General features: G+C 36.1%; 1 protein-coding gene across 19 annotated transcripts in view; it reads left to right on the top strand.

The window, feature by feature from the left end:
- Positions 1-12358, top strand: part of ROBO2 (roundabout guidance receptor 2) — a 1378235-nt gene that overhangs the window by 1267345 nt on the left and 98532 nt on the right. For all 19 annotated transcript variants that reach the window (XM_063630541.1, XM_063630549.1, XM_063630540.1 and 16 more), the window contains 2 exons: positions 5374-5498; positions 10149-10320. In XM_063630541.1, coding sequence (XP_063486611.1) covers positions 5374-5498; positions 10149-10320 — 297 coding nt within the window. The remainder of the gene's footprint in view (positions 1-5373; positions 5499-10148; positions 10321-12358) is intronic.

Here is a 12358-nt window from a genome sequence, read left to right as displayed (position 1 = left end):
AACTCATGCACGGCCTGTGCTTCCTACTCACGTTCAGCCATCTGATTTCCGTATCACCCACTCACTCTCACCAGCAGGCATTAGCATAACAGAGCTGTAGCGTGACTTTGATTGAAGCCAGCTTGGGCTGAATGCAGTATCAAAGCATAATTTAGCAGAAATCAAATCTAATTTACTGTGCATTGTATTTAAATTCTCAAAACACAGTTTCAAGTGAACTGTCCCAGACCTCTAATCTTAATTGACCTTTTTATATTTGGGTCTACTTCTCCGGAAATCACACGACATACTTTTCTTATAGAGCTATTGTTTTTTAGCTTGTAAGTGTTGATTAAACACTAAATTGTGTCATTCTGTTTGCTTCATCTCATTTCTAGTTATAGCTGAAGCAATAAGGTATAATCACTTGACAGATTAAGCAAGTAGGACATTACATCGTAGTTACAAAAGATTTTTCCATTGCTTTCAGGTTGTAGACAGAATATAAATATATATTTTATAGTCTTCTGTCTCAGAGACATATAGGAGAATTGCCATTTTTATAACAGGCATATTCTTCTGGAGTTTATAACTCAATCTCTTTAATTCACATTGGGTTTAAACGTGTGTTTGGAATTGTCATCTTGAGGACCTAGTAGTTTTTTTTTTTTAATACTTAATGGGAGTCATTATAGAAAATCTATTTTATGTATAGCACACTTTGTGATATTGTGCCGTGTTGATAAAATGCCACCTCTGTCTACTCCCTCCCTTTGGTGCCATCAGCCAAATACTGTCTCTTCAGACCATTTTCACTGCCACCTGGCAGAGACACTGAAACTGTGGAGGGTTATTAGAAGAATTATTGATGCAGTTTTTCATTTAAAACCTCAAAAATAAATTCCTTCAGCTGATATCCCTTCACAGAAGATTGCAGTATAGATCTAGGGCAGACAGAGAGTCTACAAAAGTAAAAGTGATTGATGCAATTCATTTCTTTGGTCCACCTTTAGGTGGTAATAGGAAAGGATGTATATTTTCACAGACTTGAATACTCTTCAAATTTTTTGCTTTGATAAATGTTTCCATTTTTTCATTTTTTTAAATTAAAATATGATTGGATGATTTTAGTTCCAGCAAGATCAGTGTGGCATGGGTTCTGATGACAATAGTCTATTGGATGCATTTGAAATACAACACATTCTGATTTGGAGTAAATGTACAATATAAATAAACATCACATGATAATATATTTTATAGGATAAATAACAGATGCTGACAGTTTTTTGTTAGTGTTCTTTAAAATAATCCAGTATTGGGTAAAAGTTCCAGAAATTATAATTTCCTGTCCTTTTTAGATTATACCATCAGTGGTAAATATTATGTTGTGATTTTGCAGAATTTCTTTGTCCTTTAAAATCCCTGATGAAATGGTATCTTCAGGTGCTACTATAAATAAAAATTCTCACCTGGATTTTCTGCCCCAACTTGTGAAGATTTCCCAGCTCTTAGTCTTTGCTCTTTCTCTAATCCTCGTCTACATTGCTTCTAAAGCACCCTTTCCAAAATATAAATCTGATTCTATCTTCCTTACAAAAATGTCTTTGAACAGATCTTTATAGTTTTCAGGACGAAATGTTACACTCATCTGGCCCCATCTATATGACCACTGTGACCTAGATTTCTTTTATTCTCAGAATCTTTTACATGCCCCTAAAAATCCAGTTCAGTGGGTCTCTGCCTTATGTGCTGCTTCTCTTCGTCCCAAGTGACCTTACTGCTCTTCACCTAGTCAACTCTTACTTGTCCTCCAAAGTCCAGCTCAGCCTAATGTAGCCATGCCCTAGCAGCTTTTCTCTTTTTTTTCCCACAATATGGCCTGATTGGTTCTGTTCCACTCTTTCTCCCCCAGTGCCATTCTGTTTTCATTGAAAAAAAAATCACATTTTGCTGTTTTTGTGTATTTATTTATATATTTGCTCGTAAGCCTCTGCCACCGGGCAAGAACAATTTTATTTGACTTCCCATCTCCTGTACCAACCAGAATGTATCATCATTTTTAGGCAATCAATACATTTTGTGTGAATAAATGTACGAATTATGTCTTTTCAGAAAAGTGGATGCATAGATGTGGTCATTTGCCAGCCCTTGTTTTGAGGACTATATTTTAGCAGCGGTGTTAAAATTGTAGTATCTGGATGCCAAAAGCATTTTGCAAAATCACTCATCTACAAAAAAAATTTTTCAAAAGTTTGAAAATTAAATTCTTGGAAGTCTGTACTTCTAAAGTACACATGATAATTTTAGTGATAGAGATTTGTAATTTTACTGGATAGATGAAGAATAATATGCTTAAAACTATGAAATGCATAAATATATGCTTATATTTCATTGATTTCATTTGATGATTTCAATCATGTTTATTCTCAGTTAATATATTTTAAAAATTTGTAAAGAAAGACTGTATAGAGTATCCAGGACTCTAAGGTTTTACTAACTACTTTTGTGAGGTGATTTAAATTCTTTCTGGCCCAAAGCAGTACAAGTTAACTAATAAGCTAAATAGGCGATTTTTATTCAAATCTTTTAAATGATTTTGACTGAACTGAGCTTTGAATTTTTAATAATTTTAGATACATGCTAAATTACTCAGTACTCCTCACTTAGCAAGTGTCTATGTTGGCACTATTATTTTTCTTTATCAGATTACAAAGAGATGACTATATACTCATTCTTAACTTTTTCATAAAAATATAATTTTTCTACAATATTGCAGATGACAGAAACAAACCTTAAGTGTTTTTTGGTACAAATACCTGGTGGTTTCACATTTCTACTGAAAAAATGGTCACTGCAGTGTTTTAAGAGTTTTCTCTAAAGAAATTTTTTAACACTGATTTACGCTATCATTTGTATTAGAAAACATCAAACAAAAATCAGTGTATCTGCTGAGTCAGGAGAATTGTGTAGAAATAACAAGAAGAGGCCGGGCGCGGTGGCTCACGCCTGTAATCCCAGCACTTTGGGAGGCCGAGGCGGGTGGATCGCGAGGTCAGGAGATCGAGACCACGGTGAAACCCCGTCTCTACTAAAAATACAAAAAATTAGCCGGGCGCAGTGGCGGGCGCCTGTAGTCCCAGCTACTCCGGAGGCTGAGGCAGGAGAATGGCCTGAACCCGGGGGGCGGAGCTTGCAGTGAGCCGAGATTGCGCCACTGCGCTCCAGCCTGGGCGACAGAGCGAGACTCCGTCTCAAAAAAAAAAAAAAAAAAAAAAAAAAAAAAAAAAAAAAAAAGAAATAACAAGAAGATTGTAAGAAGCAACTAATCTCCTGAAAATACAAGGCAACACATACCACGCTCCGTTCAAACAGATTCATAAATCTGGGTTTTCCATACTGCTAGAATGAGTCTTCTGTTATCTATAGTTATAGAAGAAAATTTCACTTGGTAGATTGATCCCATCTGTCCCTGGGGTATGTGTTAGATGTGTTGAACTAGGAGGCAGTATAATAGAACACCAAAAAATAAGTCAATACAAATCCCAGGGAATTGTCTGGAAAAATGCTGCTGCTTTTTCTACGCTGGGATTCTTGTGAGCATGAAGAATTGGTGCATGTTTGGGGCTGCTCTACATTCACCCCATTCTTGGACCTGCACTTCCTTTCTCCTGAAGGACTGAAATGATTTCAAGTGACAGTTTTTACCAGACGTCACTCATGGTTAGAGGGCTTTAAAGTACCAATAGGTTCTAAAAATTAGAGTTGATTTTAAAGTGTTTTCTTGGTCTCAGTTTTCTAGCCCAAGAAGCCAGTTAAAGTGGAAATAGATTATTAGAAAAGTCATGGAATAAACATGGTGTTTTCTGTTCAACAAAAACGGATTTTGGTAGGGAGATGCCCTTGTGAAAACTTCCAGTGATACTGCCCACTGTCTTTCACTTTGTTCTCGCTCAAGATCATTAGACCACCATTTAAATCTGAACTTTCTTAGGATTTTTACCCCCATCCCTTTCTTTTATTTTCTTTTTTTTTATTTTGTCAGTCACTTTATTTTTTATTTTTTTATTTCCTTTCTTTTATTTTCTATCAGAGTTACTTATGTCTTGGTCTCATTAGCTGCACCTGTACTATTTTACTAGCCTCTCAGCCAGACTCTTTGTTTTATAGACTAAGTGCCTTCCCCTCCAATCCGTGCTACATTCATTGGAGGGTTAAAGCCGCCAAAAATTATCTTTTGCATCTGTCACTTTTCAGCTTAGAAAAAATCAGAATAAAATCCTCAGTTTGACTTCTTACACCCTCCTTTGTAGCCAAAAGTGTTCACATAACTTGGACCCTCCATCCTGCCAAATTACACACTGTATCCTAAGTTTGTTCTTGCTTCTTATATTTTGCTCCATAATCTCCTTGTTTGGAATGTGCTCCTTTTTCCGTTTACCTCAAAGCTCCCATAATGCCCATTTTCTACACAGAGCCTTCTGTAGGTTTTACAACGCCAAGGGATTTCTTTCTCCTAAGTCTTATATTTATTATATATACAATAACTTAAATTCTCCTCCACTGTGCTCTGAGATTACCTCTACCACTGCACTTACCACAGTCTTAGATAAGTGTTGATTTAATTTCGTTTTTGTTTTTGTCGTCGTCATTGTGCTCTTCATTTCCATTAGACTCTAAGCTCTTTGATGGCTTCAGGATAAAAGCTTCCCATCTCTGTATCTTTAGTATCCAGTAGGGGAACATAGTAATTACCTGACTAATCTTTATCTATCTAAATGAAATAAATTAGATTGAGTCAACCATTTCAATACATTTACTTATATTGCTTATTACCCTTGTATATAATTCCCATCTCTTCAATTCTTCAATGTCTTTAATCTTTCAACTCTTGAATTCTAGATATAAGCACTTTTAAGAATAGGGGTCATATTTTATACCCTCTGGTATCCCTGTGCCTTATATAATTCTTGCAGTTACTACAAAAACTGCCAATGCTTGTCAATAAATTGACTTTAGAGGAAGGAGATGGTTGAGTATGAGAGTGATTCTTTTTTTATCTTTATTTATTTAAAAAGCAGAACCAACTTGAAATCCATGTTTTTCCTTAAAAATGTTAAAATCATTAAAAAAATCTAATTTTCTATGCCAGTATATATAGGCCAAAGGATGACAATGTACAACATTTAAAATATGTCTGCTAAAAAGTTTGCTTCTTTCCTCACATTTGATTGAATATAATGTCTTTCTTTTTGTGTTTTGAGAAATGTGTAAAAGTAAATAAAACACTGTAGTCTCTCTCTGGCACTGAACAATCAGCCTAGTGCCATATTTTCTCCTTGATATATTTTTGTCAATGGTTGGTATTTACACGCCTTCTTTTCTTTTAAATTACAGCTCCCCCACAGTTTGTGGTTCGGCCAAGAGATCAGATTGTTGCTCAAGGTCGAACAGTGACATTTCCCTGTGAAACTAAAGGAAACCCACAGCCAGCTGTTTTTTGGCAGAAAGAAGGCAGCCAGGTGAGTGTGAGGCTTCACTGCTTTTCTCAAATCTCTGAGCTTCTACTGTCTCTGCTGCTCCTGAAAGCTTGCCTTGCTTTCTTGTTCTCAATGTTTGAATTTATTTTATTTCTGAAAAAGAGACTGGTGAATGTAACAATAAGTGGGAGTCAGATGTTCTAGTAATAGCATTCTTTATTTACTAGTATTAATCTTTTCAAAATTCTGTCTCTTACATAGAACGGCAATAAAGCAGTGTAACAAAATTATTAAAAGTCCAACCGAAACCTCTGTAGCTATTTAAAATCTGTGAAGATAAAGCTAATTTTGTTTTCTTGTATTGAGTTACGTGGTATGATAGAGTCAGGACATATGCAGTACTTAGAACAGTCTCTGCGACATGGAAAACAGTCAAATATTTTTTTAATTGGCCCAGAATTTAATTTCAATCCTCTCTCTTATATACACAGCATAAATGACTTTTCTTATCCTTAATTAAAGCATGCTTCCATTTACGAGTAGGATAAATCTTTTCCTTCTCTGTTCCTCCTGGATTCATCCATAGTGGGGTTAGACAGGAAATAATACATAGTACACTAGAAGGAACCCATACCTGTCTTGTCTTTGTTCTGCCCTGGTTTGTCCTCTCCAGGGCCCTCTCTGGGCAACATGGCCTCTCAGAGTCTCTATGAAAAGTCAACTGGATACACTAGTTTTCACATTTAGAACTTGCTCCAAGCTTGGACAACTGCTTAGCCTGTAGGTTCGTAGTCAATGAGTGAAATTTCCAGCTAAAACTAGATTAAAAATTGTGTTGTTTGCAAAATAATTTGTCTGTGCATTCCCATGGGACCTGGAGATATTTTTGTTCTAAACTTTCTAGAAACATGCACTACTAGGTATATTCTGAGGAAGAGACCTGCTGGTGGTCTTCCTCATCACATTCTGTTATTACTACACGTTCCAGAAGAATTTCCTTGGGAATAATGGAAATCATTATTAAACATCTCTGGAAATCTAAAAGCTTGTCCAGAGATGGGAAATGTAAGTTGCATTAGAAGACTCTGTTGATTAAAGCTTACATATGTTTGTCTGCAACATACATGTGTGCAAGGAAGCATGTAGAAGTTCTGTTCAGCCGTTATCTCTAATAGTTGTGGGTTTCTATAAATTCCTGTACCAGCTCATAGTGAGCAGTTCTAACAGCTCAGTCTGGATGGACGAGTGGCCTTTTATTCCTCACTTAACTCTCCTTGGTGGAGTCATTCCTCTTGTGATTTGTGGAATGTAAATGTAGTGATGGGAATGTAAGGAAAGGTGGTGGCCCACTGCCTTATCCCACATCAGAACTGTTCCAGGCCTTAACTCTCAAATCTTCTTTATAATTTAGTAATTACAAAACAGGTTTCTACACACAGAGTTCTTTGACTGTTTGCTCTAAAGTTCTTTTCAGATGTTAGCGTCTCAGACTCTAAAGTAAGTGTAAGGCAGCAGGACAATTAAACACATACACACACACATAGACACACACACACATACACACACATGCAGAGACAGACACACACATACCACACACACACACACACATACACACACATGCAGAGACACACACACACCACACATACACATACGCCACACACAGAGACATGCACACACATACATATACACACATCACGCACATACACATACATACACATACACACACACACATACACACACACACAAAGGAGAGAATTCAAAATCCAGTTTCCTCCTTATAAATTGTACCACTTTTGTAGTGCTATTTAAATGTACTGAAACTCATTTCCTTCATCTAAAATACAGGGCTAATACATTTTACTTCACACAAACAAAGTTTAAATGAATAAGTTGCTTTACACATTATGAAGGTTAAGCAAAATGTTATGTCACTGATAGTAAATATAATGATGTAAAGCAATTTGGTCATTGCATACTCACACTTTAAATCCATATATTGAGTGAAATCTCATTATAATGTGTCTTGTTATTATATAGCTAAGACCATATCATGTGTAAATCACGCTCCCTAAAGTAGCTCCATGTTGAATTACAAGGTAGTGCATAAAATGTGTATTGGCCTCGTAGCTTAATAAACATAGGGTATTTAAATATGCTACATCTTTGTTAATGGTTTCAACATAAATAACAGAGAGCATTTAAGTATTCCTTTTTCTGTATTTGACGAAGTGGCATATAATTCCAGAGATATTAATGTTAAAGATTACATAAAATCTTATGTCTAGTTTTCTTTTCCTCACCTATCTCTCTCCCATTAGAGAGACAGAGGAAGAGATAGAGAGGGATGTGGTGGGAGAGAAAGAGAGAGAGAGAGAAAAAGAGAGAGATACACAGAGAGAGAGAGAGAGATACACAGAGAGAGAGATACACAGAGAGAGGGAGATACACACAGAGAGAGAGATACACAGAGAGAGGGAGATACACAGAGAGAAAGATATACACAGAGAGAGGGAGATACACAGAAGAGAGATACACAGAGAGAGGGAGATACACAGAGAGAGATACACAGAGAGGGAGATACACAGAGAGAGGGAGATACACAGAGAGAGGGATACACAGAGAGAGAGAGAGATACACAGAGAGAGAGATACACAGAGAGAGAGGGAGATACACAGAAAGAGGGAGATACACAGAGAGAGAGGGCTACACAGAGAGAGGAAATACTGTGAATGAGAACCACAGAGAAGCGCTTCAGCAAATCATAAATTCTCAAATCATGAATTGGGATATTGGGAAAAAATAAATCGGTCTTAGTTTCCAGTATCCAGTTTTTACAGTGATCTATGACCATCCATCAGTAGAAACAGTTAAAAGCCTGAACTTAATGGTCCATATTTCTGAATATATGCTGATAATGCCAATTAGCTCTGATAGGATACCCAGGCACTGTCCAAGGCGGGAAGAGCCGTGAAGTTCCCGGTTTTTGCTTGTAATCCATTTTCTTTTGCCTATGTCATGCAAGCAGAGAATAAAACTGATGGGTTAACCTTCATATAATGCCATTTTCCATGTCAACGAATCATTTAGAAGGTGGACTGATGGTACATTATGGAGGAAGAGATCCCGTAGAGAATAAAGCCCATCTGATGTATTAGTGCTATGTAAATTAGTATTCTAATGGCTAATTGTGGGAATGTGTGCACTTTGAGTTATTGTATCATTGTCAAGTGACTGCAAAATTTAGACTCTCTCTTTTAGCTCATTTATTTTGATAATACATTTGGAATCTACAGTAGAATCAGCTGATTCTCAAATTGTGTTTCTATGCATGACAATGTCTAGCCTTATACAGTAGTACACATTTTATAAGAGGTCAACAGCACATTGAAACTACATTCCTGACATGCTAGCAAACATCACTCCTTTTAGAATGAGTTTAATAACATGGTAATGTTTAGGTAAAGTGGGCTTATAGTGTCACACTTGAATCTAATAAAGTGGACATCCATCATGTTGCAATAAAGAGAAGAGCTTCTAATTAAAATAGGACATCATTTGCAGGATTAAAGCCATTTAGCATAATTGAAAAGTGTTAATACCCTATTTTATCCTCTTCCATTGGTATTACTTCAAGGGTAAAAACATTTTAAGGTGAAAATGTGTCCTGTGTCTTTAATTGAATGTTATTACCTCCTGATTGCAACGTATTGAAACTGTTTAATTACAAACCTGGAAAATTAATTACTATATGGAGAAACAGATCCCAGAGGGTTATAATGTCCTTTTTTGTAAGTAAATACAACATAAAAATTGATATCTTCTTATTTATAATCCAACTTGGAAACATGCCCCAATATAATTTATTATACTCAAATGTTTTTCTTAATTGAACAACAGTAAAGCAACATAGTTCATCCAAATTAATGTTACTCCTCTCATAGATGAACTTTTACAATTTGTAATTAGGCTATATGTATATATGAGATATAGAGTAAACTAAAGTAATTTTCTTTTAAAAAGAAAGTAATATTATGAAATTGTTTAAGGCAACACACTTTTAGAAACATTCTACGTTTTCTTTTTATCTTCAGTAATTTGCTTAATCTTGCTTAAATTGTAGCATTTGTTTATAGCCCCATTCAAAACTGCAAAAACTTTACAGCAGAAGTACAGTCTGTCTGTCACCCACTTTTGAACAACTTTGGGAGAAATTCAATTGAGTCCATCAAGTATTCAAAGTGATCAACAGCAATCATATTTTGCATTCTTCAGAGATGTGCAGTTTATGCAACCCATACACAGTCAATGTTATGGCCAGATCTTCATGAGACCTTAGTAGTTGAGTCAGATAAGAAGTGTTTTGCCCGTTTTCCAGATGAAGAAACAAGCTTCAAAGATATTAAGTAACTAGCAGAAAATCAGGATGTGATAAAGATCCTCATTCTTTAAAAACACAGATGATTGTTCTTTCAACTAGAAAATATTGACTTCTTAGAGGATATTATTTTACCATGATTTGGAAAACCTTTATCAGTGAAACCCACTGTGTGGCATGTAAACATTTCTGAACCATATATATTTTAATCTATGTATTTTCTTTTTCTCACTATATTCCTTAATTGTAGTAGCTTTTATTCACACAAGTTTTTAAGTGGAAAATGAATATTGACGAGATTGTGCTTGCTTCCACAGAACCTGCTTTTCCCAAACCAACCCCAGCAGCCCAACAGTAGATGCTCAGTGTCACCAACTGGAGACCTCACGATCACCAACATTCAACGTTCCGATGCGGGTTACTACATCTGCCAGGCTTTAACTGTGGCAGGAAGCATTTTAGCAAAAGCTCAGCTGGAGGTTACTGATGGTGCGATATCTTTACTAGATTTGTCTTATGAAAACATTGATTTTTATTTCTAGATACACGTTAACCATGTGGAGTTTGCTGATCTGTTAAATCATTTCTATGTATGCTTATCTTTTAAGGTTGAATCCAGGTCACATTCTTTTGGTAGTTTCTAATTCTCCCTGATTGAATACCACTTATTTTCCCCAAAGAAGAACTTCAGAGATAATTTACTTAATTCTTTTTTTTGTTTTATTTATTTATTATTATTATACTTTAAGTTTTAGGGTACATGTGCACAATGTGCAGGTTTGTTACATATGTATCCATGTGCCATGTTGGTGTGTTGCACCCATTAACTCGTCATTTAGCATTAGGTATATCTCCTAATGCTGTCCCACCCCCCACCCCACAACAGTCCCCAGAGTGTGATGTTCCCCTTCCTGTGTCCATGTGTTCTCATTGTTCAATTCCCACCTATGAGTGAGAAGATGCAGTGTTTGGTTTTTTGTCCTTGTGATAGTTTACTGAGAATGATGGTTTCCAGTTTCATCCATGTCCCTACAAAGGACATGAACTCATCATTTTTTATGGCTGCATAGTATTCCATGGTGTATATGTGCTACATTTTCTTAATCCAGTCTATCGTTGTTGGACATTTGGGTTGGTTCCAAGTCTTTGCTATTGTGAATAGTGCTGCAATAAACATACGTGTGCATGTGTCTTTATAGCAGCATGATTTATAGTCCTTTGGGTATATACCCAGTAATGGGATGGCTGGGTCAAATGGTATTTCTGGTTCTAGATCCCTGAGGAATTGCCACACTGACTTCCACAATGGTTGAACTAGTTTACAGTCCCACCAACAGTGTAAAAGTGTTCCTATTTCTCCACATCCTCTCCAGCACCTCTTGTTTCCTGACTCTTTAATGATGGCCATTCTAACTGGTGTGAGATGGTATCTCATCGTGGTTTTGATTTGCATTTCTCTGATGGCCAGTGATGATGAGCATTTTTTCATGTGTTTTTTGGCTGCATAAATGTCTTCTTTTGAGAAGTGTCTGTTCATGTCCCTCACCTACTTTTTGATGGGGTTGTTTGTTTTTTTCTTGTAAATTTGTTTGAGTTCATTGTAGATTCTGGATATTAGCCCTTTGTCAGATGAGTAGGTTGCAAAAATTTTCTCCCATTTGGTAGGTTGCCTGTTCACTCTGATGGTAGTTTCTTTTGCTGTGCAGAAGCTCTTTAGTTTAATGAGATCCCATTTGTCAACTTTGGCTTTTGTTGCCATTGCTTTTGGTGTTTTAGACATGAAGTCCTTGCCCATGCCTATGTCCTAAATGGTATTGCCTAGGTTTTCTTCTAGGGTTTTTATGGTTTTAGGTCTAACATGTAAGTCTTTAATCCATCTTGAATTAATTTTTGTATAAGGTGTAAGGAAGGGATCCAGTTTCAGCTTTCTACATATGGCTAGCCAGTTTTCCCAGCACCATTTATTAAATAGGGAATCCTTTCCCCATTGCTTATTTTGGTCAGGTTTGTCAAAGATCAGATAGTTGTAGATATGCGGCATTATTTCTGAGGGCTCTGTTCTGTTCCATTGATCTATGTCTGTGTTGTGGTACCAGTACCATACTTAATTCTTAAAAATAGAATAGTGCATTATTTTAAATAAATGTTATCACACTCACTGCATACTGAAATGTAATCTGTAGATCTTTACTTAGTCTTAGGCTGACATGATTGGTTCTACTAGACATTAATAATTTTATTTCACTCTAGGAGGAGGTGATGCCACCTTTAATATTATCGAAGATGAGATTTTAGTTAGCTCATCACATTAGGACATTCCTATGATTTTAATTATGCATTCACTAAGTTAAATTAACTACCTTTCAAAGTGCTGAAGAATGCTAAAATTATTATTTTTATTTGCACATATGCACTTTGAATCTTAACTGAGGCACCTACATTCATAGTGAAAGTTGAAAAGGATGAAGGGCTCTGCGTAATCTGATTTTTTCCCAGCAGCATATTTGTCACAATTGACAGCTAGCAA

Source organism: Symphalangus syndactylus, chromosome 21 (assembly GCF_028878055.3).
Source record: "Symphalangus syndactylus isolate Jambi chromosome 21, NHGRI_mSymSyn1-v2.1_pri, whole genome shotgun sequence".
NCBI classification, from domain to species: domain Eukaryota; kingdom Metazoa; phylum Chordata; class Mammalia; order Primates; family Hylobatidae; genus Symphalangus; species Symphalangus syndactylus.
The sequence above is the reverse complement of the archived record's forward strand: the minus strand, read 5'-3'. Positions and strand labels throughout refer to the sequence as shown.